Source organism: Linepithema humile, chromosome 2 (genome assembly GCF_040581485.1).
Source record: "Linepithema humile isolate Giens D197 chromosome 2, Lhum_UNIL_v1.0, whole genome shotgun sequence".
In the NCBI taxonomy this organism is placed as follows: domain Eukaryota; kingdom Metazoa; phylum Arthropoda; class Insecta; order Hymenoptera; family Formicidae; genus Linepithema; species Linepithema humile.
The window spans coordinates 9465167-9480820 of NC_090129.1; the positions used below are offsets into that span (position 1 = coordinate 9465167).

Genomic DNA, 15654 nt, shown 5'->3' on the forward strand with positions numbered 1-15654 from the left:
AAAATGTTTTAACGGTTCAGCCTTTTAATCGAAGTAATTTTAATTAATCCTGCAATTAGCGCTTCAATTAAACACACGCAGCTCATGGCTTGTAGGACTCAACGCAGTAGAAAATGCCCATAAGTTCGTTATAAATTAATTATATTTACATTCACAATATGAATTTTTAAACATTATATACATTTTCTTTTCTAAATACGAAAAATATATTACTTACATTGTACCTCACGACCTTAAAACTTTTATTGCAACAGTTTTACTCGCTAACATGTTTACTTCGTGGTTTTAACAAAACTAAAAAAAAAATTAATTCATCTACCACTGAGAAATAAAGGAAACTATAAAATCTCTTTTCATTGCGGTCCCATTCGACAACTTGGCACAATGAAGAGTCAATGTTGTCGAATTACTATCTAGATAATGGCAGTAATCTTCTAACACTGTACATCTCGTTTTTTGCAAATAAAAAAAAAGAAAAAAAAAAACACATGAATGATATGATTTTTACGTTTGTACGTAGCAAACATCGTATACGTAATTGAGATTTAAATAAAACGGCAATAATACTATTGTAATATAATAATACAATAATCGCTTTGTGTCAACAGTAAATTTATGTCAGCTTATAAGTACAGAATTTTTATTGAACGTGATAGTGAATTCTTGTAAGCTCCTTCCTTTACACAACATAAAATGAGAATGTACACCAACATACATACATTCATTCTTTGATTAATTTGCATGTTGATTTCTTAACAAAATTATGCGTGGAAATTATACTACCTCACATTTTGGTATAATTCTTTCACATTCCGTCACGTGTAGTAGAAATTAAAGAGCACAATTTTTTCTCGCAATAACGCGTGACAGAATAAAATATTGTAGGTAAAAATATCGTTGAGATAATAAGACTTTCCCGAAAAGACGAAGTTTTCTGGAAACAAACAACAAAGCAATAGATCTTTGTAAAATAATAAACAAGAGTTTACATGCATATCTATTGCGATGGCACGATGTGTGCGCCAATCTAAAAAAATATACTAAAATATTGATATATATTCACCGTCAACTTAAAATTTATGTTTCACGCATATCCAATATCACGAGATTTTCAAGAACAAATACAAAATAATGAATACCTTAAGAGAATTTATCTAACGTGTTTACAAATTATAATTTTTTTGTATCAGTCTAAGCTCTGTAGTATATCATGTACATTATATATATCTTCCGTTTCCACGTAAGAATGATCTTGCGATTTGCGTGTCTGATAGCAACTTGGGAAAAATATGGGGTCTCGTCTAACATAGCGACGAACAGTATGCACGTTCAACAATGAACACGCATGCCATTGTGGGAGAGCATTTCTTTAATTCGTTGTCAATAAATCCATTTGCATCAAACTGACTGAGAATCGAGATCTTTCTCCCGTGAAATATATATAATAACACAGTACCCTATAACTGGTAATAATAAACAACAATTCTAGTATATGCCTCTTTGCTATAAATAATTTAATAATAATTTTTGATATACTATCATAGCGCAATGCAATGATAAATAATTGCTTTCCATATGTAGAATCTTACTTATGTATGTCTTAAACTGGTGCTTCCATAAATAATTAATATTAATAAATATTAATCATAGATAAAAGCAATTCGTAAAATGGCGGTACCGATAATGCTATCTATAAGTGAAAAAGTTTGTATGTACAAACACAATCCATTTAATCATCGTGTTTCCAAGTGTCATGTGTTTGAAGAGCTACTATATTTATTTGTCTAGTGTTATTTGATCACTGTGAGCTATTAAACTCGTCGATTCTTTTCCAATAATTATCATTATTTTCAAAGTAATGGGGTTTTCTATCTTAATAACAATATCTAAAAATTATATATTTTTTAGAGCGGGTATTGTCCGCGATAAAAGGGGTCTTTGCATACTATTATTTCACTTCATCCCGCAACTGCACCGCACTTCTCCCGCTGAACACGTCTACTTCTGTTTAGCAGATGCACTTTTTTTTTTTCCTTTCTCCAAATCTATTCGTTCAGTAGCGCAGTCACGCGCATCATCATCAAACGGAAAGTTTTTAAGGCAGTTTTAAGGCTCGCAGGGAGAAGGCGACACGCAATAGAAAGGGTCAGCCATAGAAACATAAAATGGCACGCTTGTCATTGGAAAATTGTTGTTTTAGAGTAAGGCACGCACTTGAATCGGCATTTGCCATAAATGCAAACGCTTGTCTTTAGTTCCAGCTATAATCTGAAACATAATACAAAGTAATAAGTAATAACATTCAAAAAAAGCTAGCTATTAGCATCTTATCTTCACACGTAATTAAAAATTTCATAAAAATAAGTATACGTAAACAACTTTTCTTTCACTTTAAGATATTAGACAAGCAATTATTATGAAAAGTCAAAGCTTACGCACCTTGTTATCTACAACTTCTATACTCAATACCATATTTCCCGGACCAGGCATGCTGCAGATTAATTTGTGATTCTGCAAACAGATTTAATTGAATATAAAATATGCAGATATATTTTCGTGTTACATAATACGCATATAAATACTCACCCTTGTATCAAAAACATAAATATTGCCGTTATAGCAGCCTGCGAATAGCAACTGTCCATAAAGCCGCATACATACGATACCGACGCCAGCGTCATATTGATTTGATTCTTCGCCCGTCTGAAAATATTATATTTCAAATATAATTTAACTCAATTTCTATTCCGACAGATGCGCAACAGCTATCGTTACTCACTGTAAAATCAAAAACGTTTATCGACGTGCCGCTTGTGCCACAATAGATCAGATTGTGATTGCGCAACAAACTATAAACCGTGCTATTCTTCTCGCTACTAATGGTACGCAGAAACAGACCATTATGCGCGTCTCGTATAGTAATCGGCACACTTCGAGACGCTACGATCAGAACTTGCCGCGATCCTTCGTTCGTCGCTTTCAGCGCAAGCACAGATTGTTCCGAAAATGCTATACTGCTTCTCCTAAGGACACCGGACTGCAAATGAATGCAAAAATATAAATATTAACATACATTTTTTCATATAAATTAAATGTTCAATATAAATTCTTCTTTATTTCTGTATTTTTTAGAGGCATTTAATCAAGCACTATTTACCTTGATATGATAACGCGAAACATGGCCAGATTTAGTTCCGATAAAAATGCATCCCCACCCTTCATCCATGCACTGAATCGGACTGTTTATGTTTGCAGGATTCCTCACCAATGTACCGGTCTGAAAAGCAATTCATTTGTTTATTTTTCCGGTAGAATTTTCAATTTTTTCGCTCAGTCTGAAATATCTTACCATTATATTGTAGCAGCGCAAGGTGCCGTCTAAGGAACCGGAATACATCAATTCTTTCTTAGTGCCTGCGACATCCGATTTGTAAATGTACAAGCATGTAACCGCGGATTTGTGCCCTTTGTAGATGTTCAATATTCCATTAGACGTTTGACTGTACCTATAGATCTTGCCATCCTCGCTCGCCGCTAGGAAAGAATTTTCCAAAATCTGAAAAGAGAAAGAAACAAGTTTCATATTTCGATTGTTTTATACAAGTTACACACGATCGCTCGTGTCAGATTATTACCTTAATATCTAAAATAGGGCCATTGTGAGCCGCATACTGCTTTCTCTGCTCTTCGTCAATTTCCGTGGCACCTGAAACTTGTTGAGCGACGCCGGCATCGTTGCTCCTCTCGATCGCTTTAACCTCCGCGGCTTCGATTTCAGCCTTGTCTTTATCGTAAGACGTTTCCGCGTGCGGAAAACTTTTCTTTGAAACTGCAGCGGAATTCATCGCGATATCTTGATCCCACGCAGAACGTTGCGCACATGATATGTTACTCGATACGGGAGGATTAATAACGACAGTTCCGGACTTGCTCGGCACTCCGGTGCCAACGTTCTGCTTTAGATAGCTGTATTTACAATCGATCAGTCTCACTTTGCAATTTCTGATTTGCCATTCCGTGTGCGTCCTCTTCTTGCCGATCACCGGGCCGTCACTCTTGGACGCCGCGGGCTCCGCTCTGAGATTTGATTTAATCGGCTCCTCGACGTTCGCTTCGGGCTCGGCGCTCGCGAGCACCTTTCGAGCACTTTGCTCCTTCTGAGCAGCGCGATTCTTTCGCACGTTGTTCAGGTTTCTTTCGTCGCGCATCGCCCAGCTGGGGGATTTGCTGCCTTGGCGCGCCGACGAGTCCCTCTCGTGGGCGCTCGAGTCTTGTTCACTGCTGTTCGAGTTGCTGTCGACGTCATTTAGCTTGGGTTTCATATTCTCATTGCTGTACCTCTTGCTTCTTCGCACCGGCATCGATGCGTCGTACCTTCGACGAGACCTCTTGCCCGTCTCTCCGCTTTTCCGAAGATCGGCCACCCTGTTAAACGGGAAAACGGACATGGACGTGTGCTCCGAGTCGGATCTCTGCTCGATCGACATCTCGTTGGACTCTTCCGACCTTTCACTCGGCGGCATCGAGCTGCCGGTGTTCTGCTCGCTGTCCAGAACCCGCTCAAATACACGCGGCGTCACGCCGGTGTTGGTTTTCTGTTCCTTCTGCACCGTTGAGTCCTTCGTGTTTTGATCATCTTGTCGCGAGGCGGCCGCGTCGTTCGAAAGCTGCTCCGATTCAGCATCCGATCTTTTCTCCGTCGTATCAATCTTCTTCGCAACGGTGTCGGCATCACGACACAACGGTGTCGTATCCGTCGCTACTTTAGTGCATCGGTCGGACGCGACGCTGTCCCGAGTGTCTTCGTTCTCGGTGACGTCGGAATAACCGGACTTGGCGGTATCTAATTGCGGAACGGATTGCACATCTCCGACGCAGTCGGTCGTCGTCTTCTCCGATTCTTGCGGTTTGCACGTATCTCCCTCATCACGAGTTGCTTCTTTGGTCACGTGTTTCTCCTTCTCGACTAGTTTCTCACTCTCCTCTTCCCTCTTATCCCCCTTCGCGAGATCGACTTCCCTCTCCGTCGGCTCAACAGTCGGCGGGACACTTTGCGCATTTTGTTCCTTCTCCTCCAATTTCTCCACGACAGTCGAGACCGCGTTTGACGTGGGGTCGATCAGAGCGGCGTCCTCCTTCAACTTCTGCAACAATCCCAGACTGAAATCGTTCTTTATCAAGATCGTCGGTACGGATACTTTAATATCGAAACTGCGCGACGCGATGTTACTCGGATCCTTCGGCTGAGCGCCGTCGTAATCCGACGAGTGGCTCTCCATTAAAGTTTCCTCGGGGCTCACGCCGCCGTCAGGCTGCGCGTCACGCTCGCTGAGGAAGGTCTTGTCCTGATTCACGGCTTTGAAGACGTGATTCGAGCCGTCGGCGCCGGGCGCGTCGTCGCTGTCCCGCCGCAAGTCCGTGGCCGCTTCCATATCCTCCTTTTCCCGGCAAGGCCAATCCGAATTGGCGTTCGCCTCGACGTCGACGTAGAACTTGTCGGCCTGCGGGACCACCGCGCTGGACGTGGTCGGCGCGTCCGTGGGGGCTTGCGCTTCCGGCTGCGGTTCGTAAAGATTCTCCACTCTGTTCTCCGCCACGGCGTTGATCACCTCGTCCATATTTTTCAAAACGCTCGGTTCGACGGCGAAGCCCGCGTCCTTTTTCTGGCTCAGCATGTCGAGCAGATCTCGCTTCTGCCGCAGCTTCTTGATGTACAATTTGGACAGCGGCAGGTTCTCCTCGTCCAGTGTCAGCTTGTTGACCGACTTCAGGTAGTTGCTCAGCTGCTGCTTCTTCTGCCTGCGCATGTGCGCGGTCAGCTTTCGCGTTCTCGCCTGCTCCCGCTTGAGCTTCACGTCCAGCAAAGCAAGACCCGTTGCTTTCCTGTTCTCGTGCATCTCCGACGCGGTGTTCTGCACCAGAGAGTCCCACGTGCTGTCGTCGGAGTATATCGACAAGGGCTCCGGCGTGCTGTGCACCTGCGCGCCCAGCGTCTGAGAATTCGTCGCCTTCGTCGCCTCGCTCGGCGCCGAGGCGTCGTTCTTCTTATCCTGACTGAAACGTTCCGCGCGCTCGGCCTCTTTTTCGCTTGAATTCTGCCGCTTTGAATTGTCCGCATCTTTATCCGAGCTGGTCGCACGCTTTGTAGATTTGTCGACGTCGATATTTTTCGCTTCCTGCGCTCGCGCGTCGCGATCCGACTCAGACTTCCGCACAGCGGTCTTATTAGTCGAACCGTCTGCTTTCTTACCCGCGGAAGTCTTCGGGCTCTGCTGCTCCGCCCTTTCGTCGAGATCATCCTCATCTTCATCATCTTCATCATCTTCATCCTCCTCCTTCTCCTCCTCCTCTTCCCGTCTGCCTATTTCCAACCGCGGTGTTTTCTTCCATTTAATCACGGGCATTTTCTTCTGCGTGTAGCGTACAATCTCATCGTCCTCCGAGGTGTGCGATACAGTTGTCTTTCTCTTAATCGGCGATTGTTTCGGCGACTGTTTCGGCGGATGTTTGTCCCGTTTGGCGTGGTTTTCGTCGGTCGTATTTTGCGCCAGCAACGAAAGCAACTTCGACGGAGTCGAAATGGTAACTTTGTTGTCTTCCATTAAATTCGATAAAGTGGAGCTCTTCGGTGCGAAATTTTCAGTCGGCGAAGAGCGCTGCAGCTTCTCGTGCAGCTCTAACTTTTCCGTCATCAATTTGTGGATCTCAATGTCGATTTCGAGCATTCTAGCCAGAATGTCTTCTCTCGCGGTCTTTCCGGATTGTTTAAGATTTTTCAACTTTTTCGTCAAATTATTCCCATCTCTGGATCGATACTTCATTCGCCGTTTATTCTTTAAATTATGCAACCTGTCCTTCCGCTTCTTGCGATCCTTATAAATACTGTCTCGCATTTTGTCCGGACTCTTCTGCGTCTTTTTTTCCGTTGCTACATCCGATTCTTTTACATTTTTTAATTCCAGGGCCACGTTGCATTGCATATTGTTGGAAAAACGATTTTCGATATGGCGTGACGGTGTTACGGATCTATTCTGGCCGATACTGAGGTCACTGCAAGCTTGTTTATCGCTTTCTCTTAACGAAATATTTATGTTTACAAAATCCTGCGCGACACACGTGTTATTCTGCATTTTAAGGTTAGCCGGCGTGTTTACGTGCCACAGTGTTTGATAATTCAAATCTATTCCGCTATGCGGTGTTTTTTCTAATATCCCGATCGCCGACACCTCGCTCGCAGTCGCCGCGCTACTCGGAGATTTCAAAAAGAGATTCGTCGCGGCCTCCTTCAGGGCGGCTTTAGTCGGGACGTTCAATGTCCTCGGTATATCGGCCACGATCGGCGAACATTCCACCGGCGTTCCCGCGAGTATATCGCTATTCACCGACGAGAGATGCTTGAAACTGAACTCGCACCGTTCCGCTTTTTCGCGCGACAAATCCGCGCAGGCCGCGATCATCGTCGTTTCCGGCGTGATCGTCGGCGTGATGTCGTACGCGGGGCTTTCCCGATGAACGGAGAAATGCGCGGACGCGTCGTCCTTGTTGTCGAACGCGGCGGTGCTTTGCAAACGATCGTCCAAGTAAAACATGTTGTCCAAGTGCTCGTCGAAGTCCGGCAGTTTGTCGCACGGCGTTTTCTCCGACGACACATGCGTCTCCAAGTACATGTGATTATTGAGCTGCTCCACGCCTTGGCCTTCCGGTCGCAGCGCGTCGTCGGAAATCGTAGCGTCTATCGCGTCGGTTAAGCTAGGATCGGCTGTGGTCTTGAGTTTATCCGTCAGATCTTTCATACGCGTCTCGTCCTGTATCATTTCCTCCTCGTTGATAAACATGGACTCTTTGATCGCGAGTTCCGCGTTCGACGCGTACCTATCCTCGCTTATCAATTGTTTCTCCGTTTCGCTATTAGTATTGACGTCGTTATCGTCCTCGTGCAATGCAGTCGTAACTATCTCGCTGAGAGATTTCGCCGCACACTCTTCTCCGTCCGCCGCTAAACTGCACTTATCACTCCTCTCGCTCGTCGCGCATTCCTTATCTGAAGCAAGTAAAGTAACGTCAAAAGTGATATTAAAGTTGCTACTAATATTCATGTTATTAGCATAATCGTCAACGACAGGCTCGAGCATCCCGGAATCTCGTTCCCGTCCGATTTGCATCTCTTTATCAGTCATACAATTTACGTTACAATCATCTATCGGCTTCTTACCGTCGTCGGTATCGTTTAACTCAAAGTTGAATAAATTAGGCTGCTGAAAATCCACCGCGGTTTCTTGAAGAAAGCCCTTGAACGGACTGCCCACGCTCTCGGGAGATGCAACGCCGTCGCCTTGCTGCTCTCGAGAACTTTCATTCGACACTGTTGGCATTTCGGCGGTTTTCTTCGATCGAGAATCGTTATCTTCTCCGCTCGTGTGTATATACGGGTCGTCCGATGTATCTGCTTTCACATTGTTTTCTTTAGTGCCATTAATTTCAAGATTGCTTACGGTACACGTACTTATTAACAGCTGATCTCTCTTACCCTGAGTGGCATCGATGCCGTCCAGTCGAGATACATTCAATTTAAAAATATTGCTTAAACCACGCTCCTCAATCGGAATTGAATTCGCGCCCCCCGACAGATTTTCTACAATCTCTGTAATCTGAGTCGCGTGACTTAACGCGGGGTCCACGTCCTCGGTCGCAGATTGCCGAATCTCGTTTGAGAGATCCGCTTCGCTTATTTTTTCAATATCATTCGAGATTTCAGAGATGGCTGCAGAAACGATCGGCGCGTCGAGTTCCGGCGCTAGGTTAGAAATCTCGTCCGCATTTTCATCTTCCGCGATACTCGTTGCATCATTCGCATACTCTACGCTGCGCGTCATTTCAGGAGATAACCGTTCACGCGCATTGGCGCCTTCGACGTTAATTGCAGCCTCTTTGGTATCCGCCTCTTTAACAAAGTCCGATTTCGAAGAATGTTCTTTTGATTCATGATGCGGCGATTTGTCGTTATCAGTGTTTTTTAGAGAAATTGTCGGTGATTTTATTTCAGCGTTACTATTATCTATTTTATCTTCGCGAGGAGTTGTCGAGTGCACAGTCCGCTCAACGTCCACTTTACTCCAATTGATATTATCGGTGCTCTTCTCTTGAACGACTTTTTCCGCATCTCTCGTCGTCGCCGGCTCCCTCAAAGGATAATGGACTTTCGGCGAAACCAGGCTGGTGGGCGCTATCACCGACCTCTTTTTCGCCCTTTGCTTCTTCGTCGTTTCCTTTTTCAGTTTCAATTCTTTGCTCCCTTCCGACCGAATATTCTTGAATCTTTTAGAATCGGTCGAAACTTTGCTCTGCAATTTTTTAGTTGCACTTCCTTCGACATTTAAGTTTTTCTCGAGTCTCGACGATGTCGTTGCAACACTGGATATCACATTGGCGCTCGGATTTTGTTTGACATTCTTAGCGCCGCCGGCGGTATTGATCAGGCGATTCGAATCTTCCTTAGAATGTTTCAACGCTGCGACTTCCGCGCGCGATTCCTTCGTCGTTTGTTTATCTTCCCGCCGAGCGTCTTTTTCCGACGTCGTCGGCGCGACGATATCTTTGCCGGCTAATTTTACCGTCTGCGAGATTAAGCGCGGATCTCGAATGGATTTGTCAATCGTAATTTCCCGCTTCGCGATTTTCGTCGGTAAACTTTTCGTCGGTAAATTTTCCGCCGGCGCTGCGGGACTCTCCGCGGGTTTCTTCAACTCTCCTTGTCCATTCATACGACGTTGTATCGTGCGCTCGTAATACGTTTTTATGTCGATCTTCTTGGAGGTGCCTTGCTTCTGAGTTGAGGTATTTGCGGTGGCCGACACCGACGCCGACGCTGACGTAGCACTGACTGTTGATACTTTATTCGATACGTCAGATACGGGCGTTTTATTATCGTCTCGCGTGTTTATAACGCTGGGAAGCTGTTCGATAAGAGCATTTAATTGCGGCGACGCTGTCTCGACGGTGGACTCGCGCGACACGTTCGCATCGGCCGTGCTGCTACTCGCAGAATCGTCGATCGCCGATGGCGAAATTTCGATTTTATCTCGATTGATGTCGCTCACTTCGCAAGATTTATTCTCTATGCACGCCGAGATGATCGCCGGATTAATCGTGTTCCAATCCTTCGGCAGGCTTGTAAACACATTCAGAGGAACTTTGTTGTCGTTCATATCGGCCGTTTCCGGCATTTGCTTCAGCTGCGCCTTCGTCTTCGGTTGCGTCGGCGACACCGACGGCATTCTGTCTTCAGTGTGTAATTGCGCGATACCGACAGTCGTCGTCTCCTGTGATGGCGGAGGAGGAGGAGGAGGGGGAGGTGGTGGAGATTTCGATGTGTCGCGAGGCTCGGGGGGCAAATTCACTGCCGCGCGACTCGGGATATTCGCCAGCTCGGGGTTCGCGACGATCCCCTCCTGGCTGATGTCGAGCTCCTCTTTGATCATCACACGCTGATCGACCTCATTCTCTTTCTTAATCTCGCTTTCCGTCAGCAATTTGTTAGCCGCCCCGTCATCGCTGTCCTTATCCGACGAGGATTCGGAGGAGGTCGACGCTTTCTTGCTCTGCTTCTTCTTCTTCTTGCGATGCGTCCTCTTCTCCCTTCGATTCTTGCTACGATTCTTTCGCGACTTCGACCTCTGCTTCCGCTCCCGCTGTATCTCGGCATTCACCTCGTCCCTTATCGTCTCGTTCAGCGACATTTCTTTAGCTACCTTCTCCTTTTCTTTTATCTTCCTCAACAGTTTCAACTTTCTGCTGTCGCTACTGCTGCTACTGCTGCTACTGCTATTGCTGCTGCTATTGCTATTGCTGCTGCTGCTGCTGCTGCTGCTGCTGCTGCTACTGCTGCTGCTCCTGCTGTCGTTGCTGTTGTCGCGAACGAGCCGAGCGCCCTCCGCGTACACCGCGGTGTGCCTCCTGTCGTCGCTGTGTCGCCTGGATTCTTTGTGCTTGTCTTCCTCCAGAGTCCTGCTGCGCCTCGCGCCCGGCTGCTTCGAAGACTCGGACGAGTGACGGCGTCGCGGAAGAATCTTCCTACCGCGCACACGCTTCAACGCACTTTTATTGCCGGCGTTGGTCTTCTTCGCGACGGAAAGCGCGGACACCGACGTCGAGCTGCAGCTCGCCTGCGTCCCGTACTTCGCCTCCCATTCCTCTTTGGTGAGATTTCTGTACGCGCGCGGGTCTTCCCGCTCCTTTCTCTTCCATCGCTTCTCGAGCAAGTGCGCGTTCACCTCCCATTTGCGCGTCCCGTCATCGTCCTCCGGGACCGGCTCGCTCTGCGCGCTCTTCTGCGCCGCGCCGTCGACGAGCTTCTTCGCGCCTCGCTGCGGCGCGCCCGGCTGATTGCGCTCTTTCGCCGCCGCGGGCACTTGAATCTTCTTCGTCACCTCGGAGAATATATTGTCCACGTCGTGTTGCAGAGTCAATAACTTGTCGTTGTTGCATGCGACAGTGCTGAAAATGTCGTCCGTCAGATTGGGCTCGTCGCTTCTCGCGCTATGCGTCTGCGCGTCCTTGTCATATCTCGTTTTCGCCGTACTTGCGTACGTCGCGTTCTTATCGTGACTCTTGCCTCCTGCGGACTCTTCATCGTCACCGCTCGGCGCCGCCGTTCCACTCGCGCACTCCGCAACGGCGTGAGTTGCAGGCTCCGAATGACTGCTCGAAGCTACCGCCGACTTGTCGTAATTGTCAAATCGCATATCCAGCTGTAACACCTCGTTCAGATGATGAATGAACTCGGTGGGCAGATCCGTGATCGATTCAATGGTGTCGAAGTCCAGCATGTCCAACTGATTTATGAACTTCTGCTGATCGTACAGTTTCATCTTCTCGTCCTGCGCGTGCCTCATCTCCAACAACAGCGTAGGCTTCTTCTCTTTGACTAGACGTTTCATTATGACATCAAACTTCCGTAGACTAGTATTGTTCACCATGTTGAAGATGTCGTTCTTGCTCATCTTCAAGAACTGTTTGACAATCTTGTTCTTCCACAAGGCCTCCGAATTAGAGCTCTCGCTCTTCTCCGCGTGGCTCTTGGATTTCTGCGGACTGATCTTCGGACAAAACGGGATGACGGAATGCGATTTTTCGGCGTTTTTCTCCGCTTTCTTATGAGACGGCGTGGCATCTTGGCTTCCAATTGATTCGGTTAATGTCGCATTTTCTGAATTAATTTCACTCTTCCTTAAATTCCTTTCCTCTTTTTTACTCCACGTCGATTTGTTTTCCATTTCCAAATTTCTCTTAATTACCGCTGATTTTTTCGTGTCAGATTGCATTGCGCCGTTTCTCTTCTCGCCTCTCGCTTCGCTAACATTATCGGCCCATTCAACATTCACCATTTTCGTTTTGTTATTCAAGTTAAATACTACTTTAGGACGATCCTGCTCGTTCATCAACGACGCCTGCTTAGACTTCGCATTGGCGTCTTGTGCTGCGGCATCTTCTGGCGGCAGATGGCTTAATCCGCTTTGCTTCGCGAATATTAATTGTTTGTTATAGTCTCTTCGATTTTTCTTTTTGAAATTTTTGGACTTTATTATCGGCTTTCCTGGTGGCAGAGCTATAGAAGTGATATCGCCAGCTGGATTAATCAAGGCCGAGCCTTCGAAAAGAGATTCGGAGGTCGATGCAAAGTTTTCATCCATCTCCACTATTTCTGTCATTTCCTTCGCAAATTTCATAGCTTCCTGCATATCGTTCAACACGTCGTCCTTGTTGCAATCAGTTTCAAATCTTTGTTGCAAATCAGAAGTCGATGATTCTGGCGGAGAAGGTAAAGGTACAAAAGTTTGCTGAGGCACCATCTGCATTTGAGGCCGCATCGGTGAAATATTTGTATTAATGCCCGCATTATTGCTCGGTGGTGCGGAATATAACGGAGAAAAATTTATTGTCTCGACGTGAGGAGGCATGAAGATGTTACTTTGGTTGGGTACTTCTAATGGTAACTGTTGTGGCGCAAATCCTCCATGCATGTTCAATTCCGTATGCACTTCCATATTGCTATAAGCAATTGGCATCGGATTTGGAACGCTACTCCACGCAGAGTTTGCACTCTCATGAGATACTTGTGATTCGAGGTGTCTCATATTCGGTGGCGGTTCTGCCGGATTGAACAGCGGTAAATCGGGAAGCGGGGGCAAAGCGTATGATGGATCTTGCTTCAAAAGTAACGGCGGCGGTGTGGTTGGATCAAAATCAACAGGCAATTCTTGTTCAATGTGCGGAGACAATTCTGGCGGTTCACTGCGAAGGGAACTGTCTTGCTTTCTCGGCGATTGGTTATCTGCAGCATCATTTAATACTGGTGCATTGGCTGATGAAGGCTGCAACAATGTACAATTGTCGTACAAGATGTCCTTTTCAACTTCTGGATTCATGAAAAGCTCCTCTTGACAGTTATGCAAAATCTCCTGATTTGTTGAATCGATTGGAACTGATGTTTCCTGCAAATTCAGTATTTTAGATAATTTTGACACTTTTAACATATTTTTAACATTTTGTCTTGTTCTATCTTATGCATTTCACATACCTGAGAGATATCCTGCTGCTGCTCACATTGATCTTGTGAAATATTAGCTAGAGGTACATTGTAACATTGAACGTTTGATTCTAATAATTCATTTTCGATGTTGATATCTTGGTGTATATCTGATTGCTCTAAATTGTGAGACGTGTCAACTAACTCGCGCTGCTCTCCTTCCTCCATACATTCAGTACTATGTACATTTACCAAATTTGTCATTTGATTGCCGTCAAATATAATTTCTACTTGAGATCCATCATTATTTTCGTCTAACATTACATCCCTATTTATATTATTTACAACATTAGATACATCCGTTAAATGTTGCGTGCTATTACACTTTAAATTATCAGAATTTACTTTTCCAATATCCTTAAGATCACTGTTCGTTAAAATGAGCTCAGACGGTTCGTACCTGTGTACAGGAATGTTTGTATTCTCTGCACTGTTGTCCTCTGTATTATTAGACACATCATCGGTCAAAATATTTATCATCTCATTCTTACTGATACAAGACAGTTTTTGCTTCAATAGATCAGCTGTTTCAGCTATCTTCCGCTGTCGCTCCTCTTCAGAGCCGAGTAAAGGAGGTTGCGGCGCAGCTTCTGCTTGATTGTTCTCCACCTGCGGGTTATCCCAATACGGTGGGACCTCGTAAGCAGCTTCCTCATACTCTGGAGGCGCAGGCACCGTGTTGGGAGCAGGAAATCGAACGTCATAGTTGTAGAATCTCTTTTTTCTACCACCTGGTGGCCTGAACTGTGGATTACCACGTAACATGTGCGGCGGAAAGAACCTATGGTTAGGTGGCCAGGGCATGTTGAATGGCGCAGGACGCCCTGGCCTCGGTGGACACCCATGTCGAAAGAATGGAGCTGGAAATTGAGGTCTGAACGAACCACGTGTACCTCGTGGCACAAAGCCTCTTCCCCGGCCGAAGTTTTTGCAACTCATCACACTCTCGGTGACGATATCCCGGATACCGCTTTGACAAGCCTGTGTAAGCAGGAACTAGTATGCTACAATCTTTGGCAGTTTAATAAAGCATGTACGCGCCACAACACCGTACATTGCTTCCGATAATACACCTCTATCGCACTGTTTCAATTAACAATCTTTTTCTCTCGAATCCGTGATTTGGTTCTCACGAATACTCGCAATCTCCGAATATCGAAAATCATGTCTCCGCGTATCTGCGACGAATTTCTCGATTAATACTCGTCACGCATCACAAGATACACTGACATACTGTCTAACCTCTCACGCGTTTCGTCAGCTGAAATTTCCGGTCAAGTGACTCGAATTCTAGAAACTGCAAAACAAATGCGCGCAATTAGAACGTAAATACACTAACAAAAAATATTAATCGCAACGGCGTTTAACGGCGTTTAACGGCGTTTTAACGGCACATTTCGGATGTCACAGTGTGCGAATAAATTATGCAGAACTTACAGCTCGCGTCAAACAGATAGGATGTTTCGTGATCTTCTCGTTGCTGCAATTTTACGCCGTTGTCGAGCTGCCTACAACAGTTATTTTCGTCGTATGGCAATGTTCAGAGAGCACAGGTGCGATTAACGAGCACCGTCATGCTGCGGATTTTCGATAACTATAATTGAGATCAATTCTGAAAACACAAGCCTGACAATGTATATAAAACATAGGCAATCTCGTAAAATGCGCCTGCGAGGGATATACCTGCAGCATTCACGGCGAAATACCAAGCTACATACACATGCGCGACCGTATTAATTAAAAATTAGCTCGTCACTATCGTCAATTGCAAAAAATACTATAATCGGGCAATATTTTTACGTTGGACGGCAATATTTTTTCTGAGACGTGTAATTGGTTGACTTCAATGTATATCGCTCTGTACGATTATGTTAATTCATCTGGACAAGCCTTAACAATATGTCTTGTTGTCGATAACAGTTATCAGCTGGTGTCCTATTAGCGCTACTGCACGGCCTAGAGAAAGCGTCGTATGAAAAATGACGGCATGGCCCCTCTCAGGCTTCCCTCTGGTGTCAATGAGCTATAATATACTAGACTGAGCCTTTTCCACAAGAATCAATGTGTAG

General features: G+C 45.6%; 1 protein-coding gene across 5 annotated transcripts; it reads right to left on the reverse strand.

The window, feature by feature from the left end:
- Nucleotides 1-124: 124 nt before the first annotated feature.
- LOC105679949 (serine-rich adhesin for platelets) lies at nucleotides 125-15654 on the reverse strand. Of its 5 annotated transcripts, none has more exons than XM_067349862.1 (9): nucleotides 15023-15654; nucleotides 13577-14882; nucleotides 3636-13490; nucleotides 3350-3556; nucleotides 3158-3277; nucleotides 2780-3037; nucleotides 2587-2703; nucleotides 2440-2511; nucleotides 125-2268 (listed from the first exon to the last, which is right to left on the reverse strand). In XM_067349862.1, exons 2-9 carry the CDS (start codon nucleotides 14522-14524, stop codon nucleotides 2197-2199), a joined length of 11649 nt encoding a protein of 3882 aa, XP_067205963.1. In that variant the 5' UTR covers nucleotides 14525-14882; nucleotides 15023-15654; the 3' UTR covers nucleotides 125-2196. The 5 variants fall into 5 exon arrangements, with proteins under 5 accessions (XP_067205963.1, XP_067205964.1, XP_067205965.1 ...); XM_067349863.1 differs by having other exon boundaries at nucleotides 3636-8443; nucleotides 8528-13490; nucleotides 13577-15654; XM_067349864.1 differs by having other exon boundaries at nucleotides 13577-13853; nucleotides 13986-15653.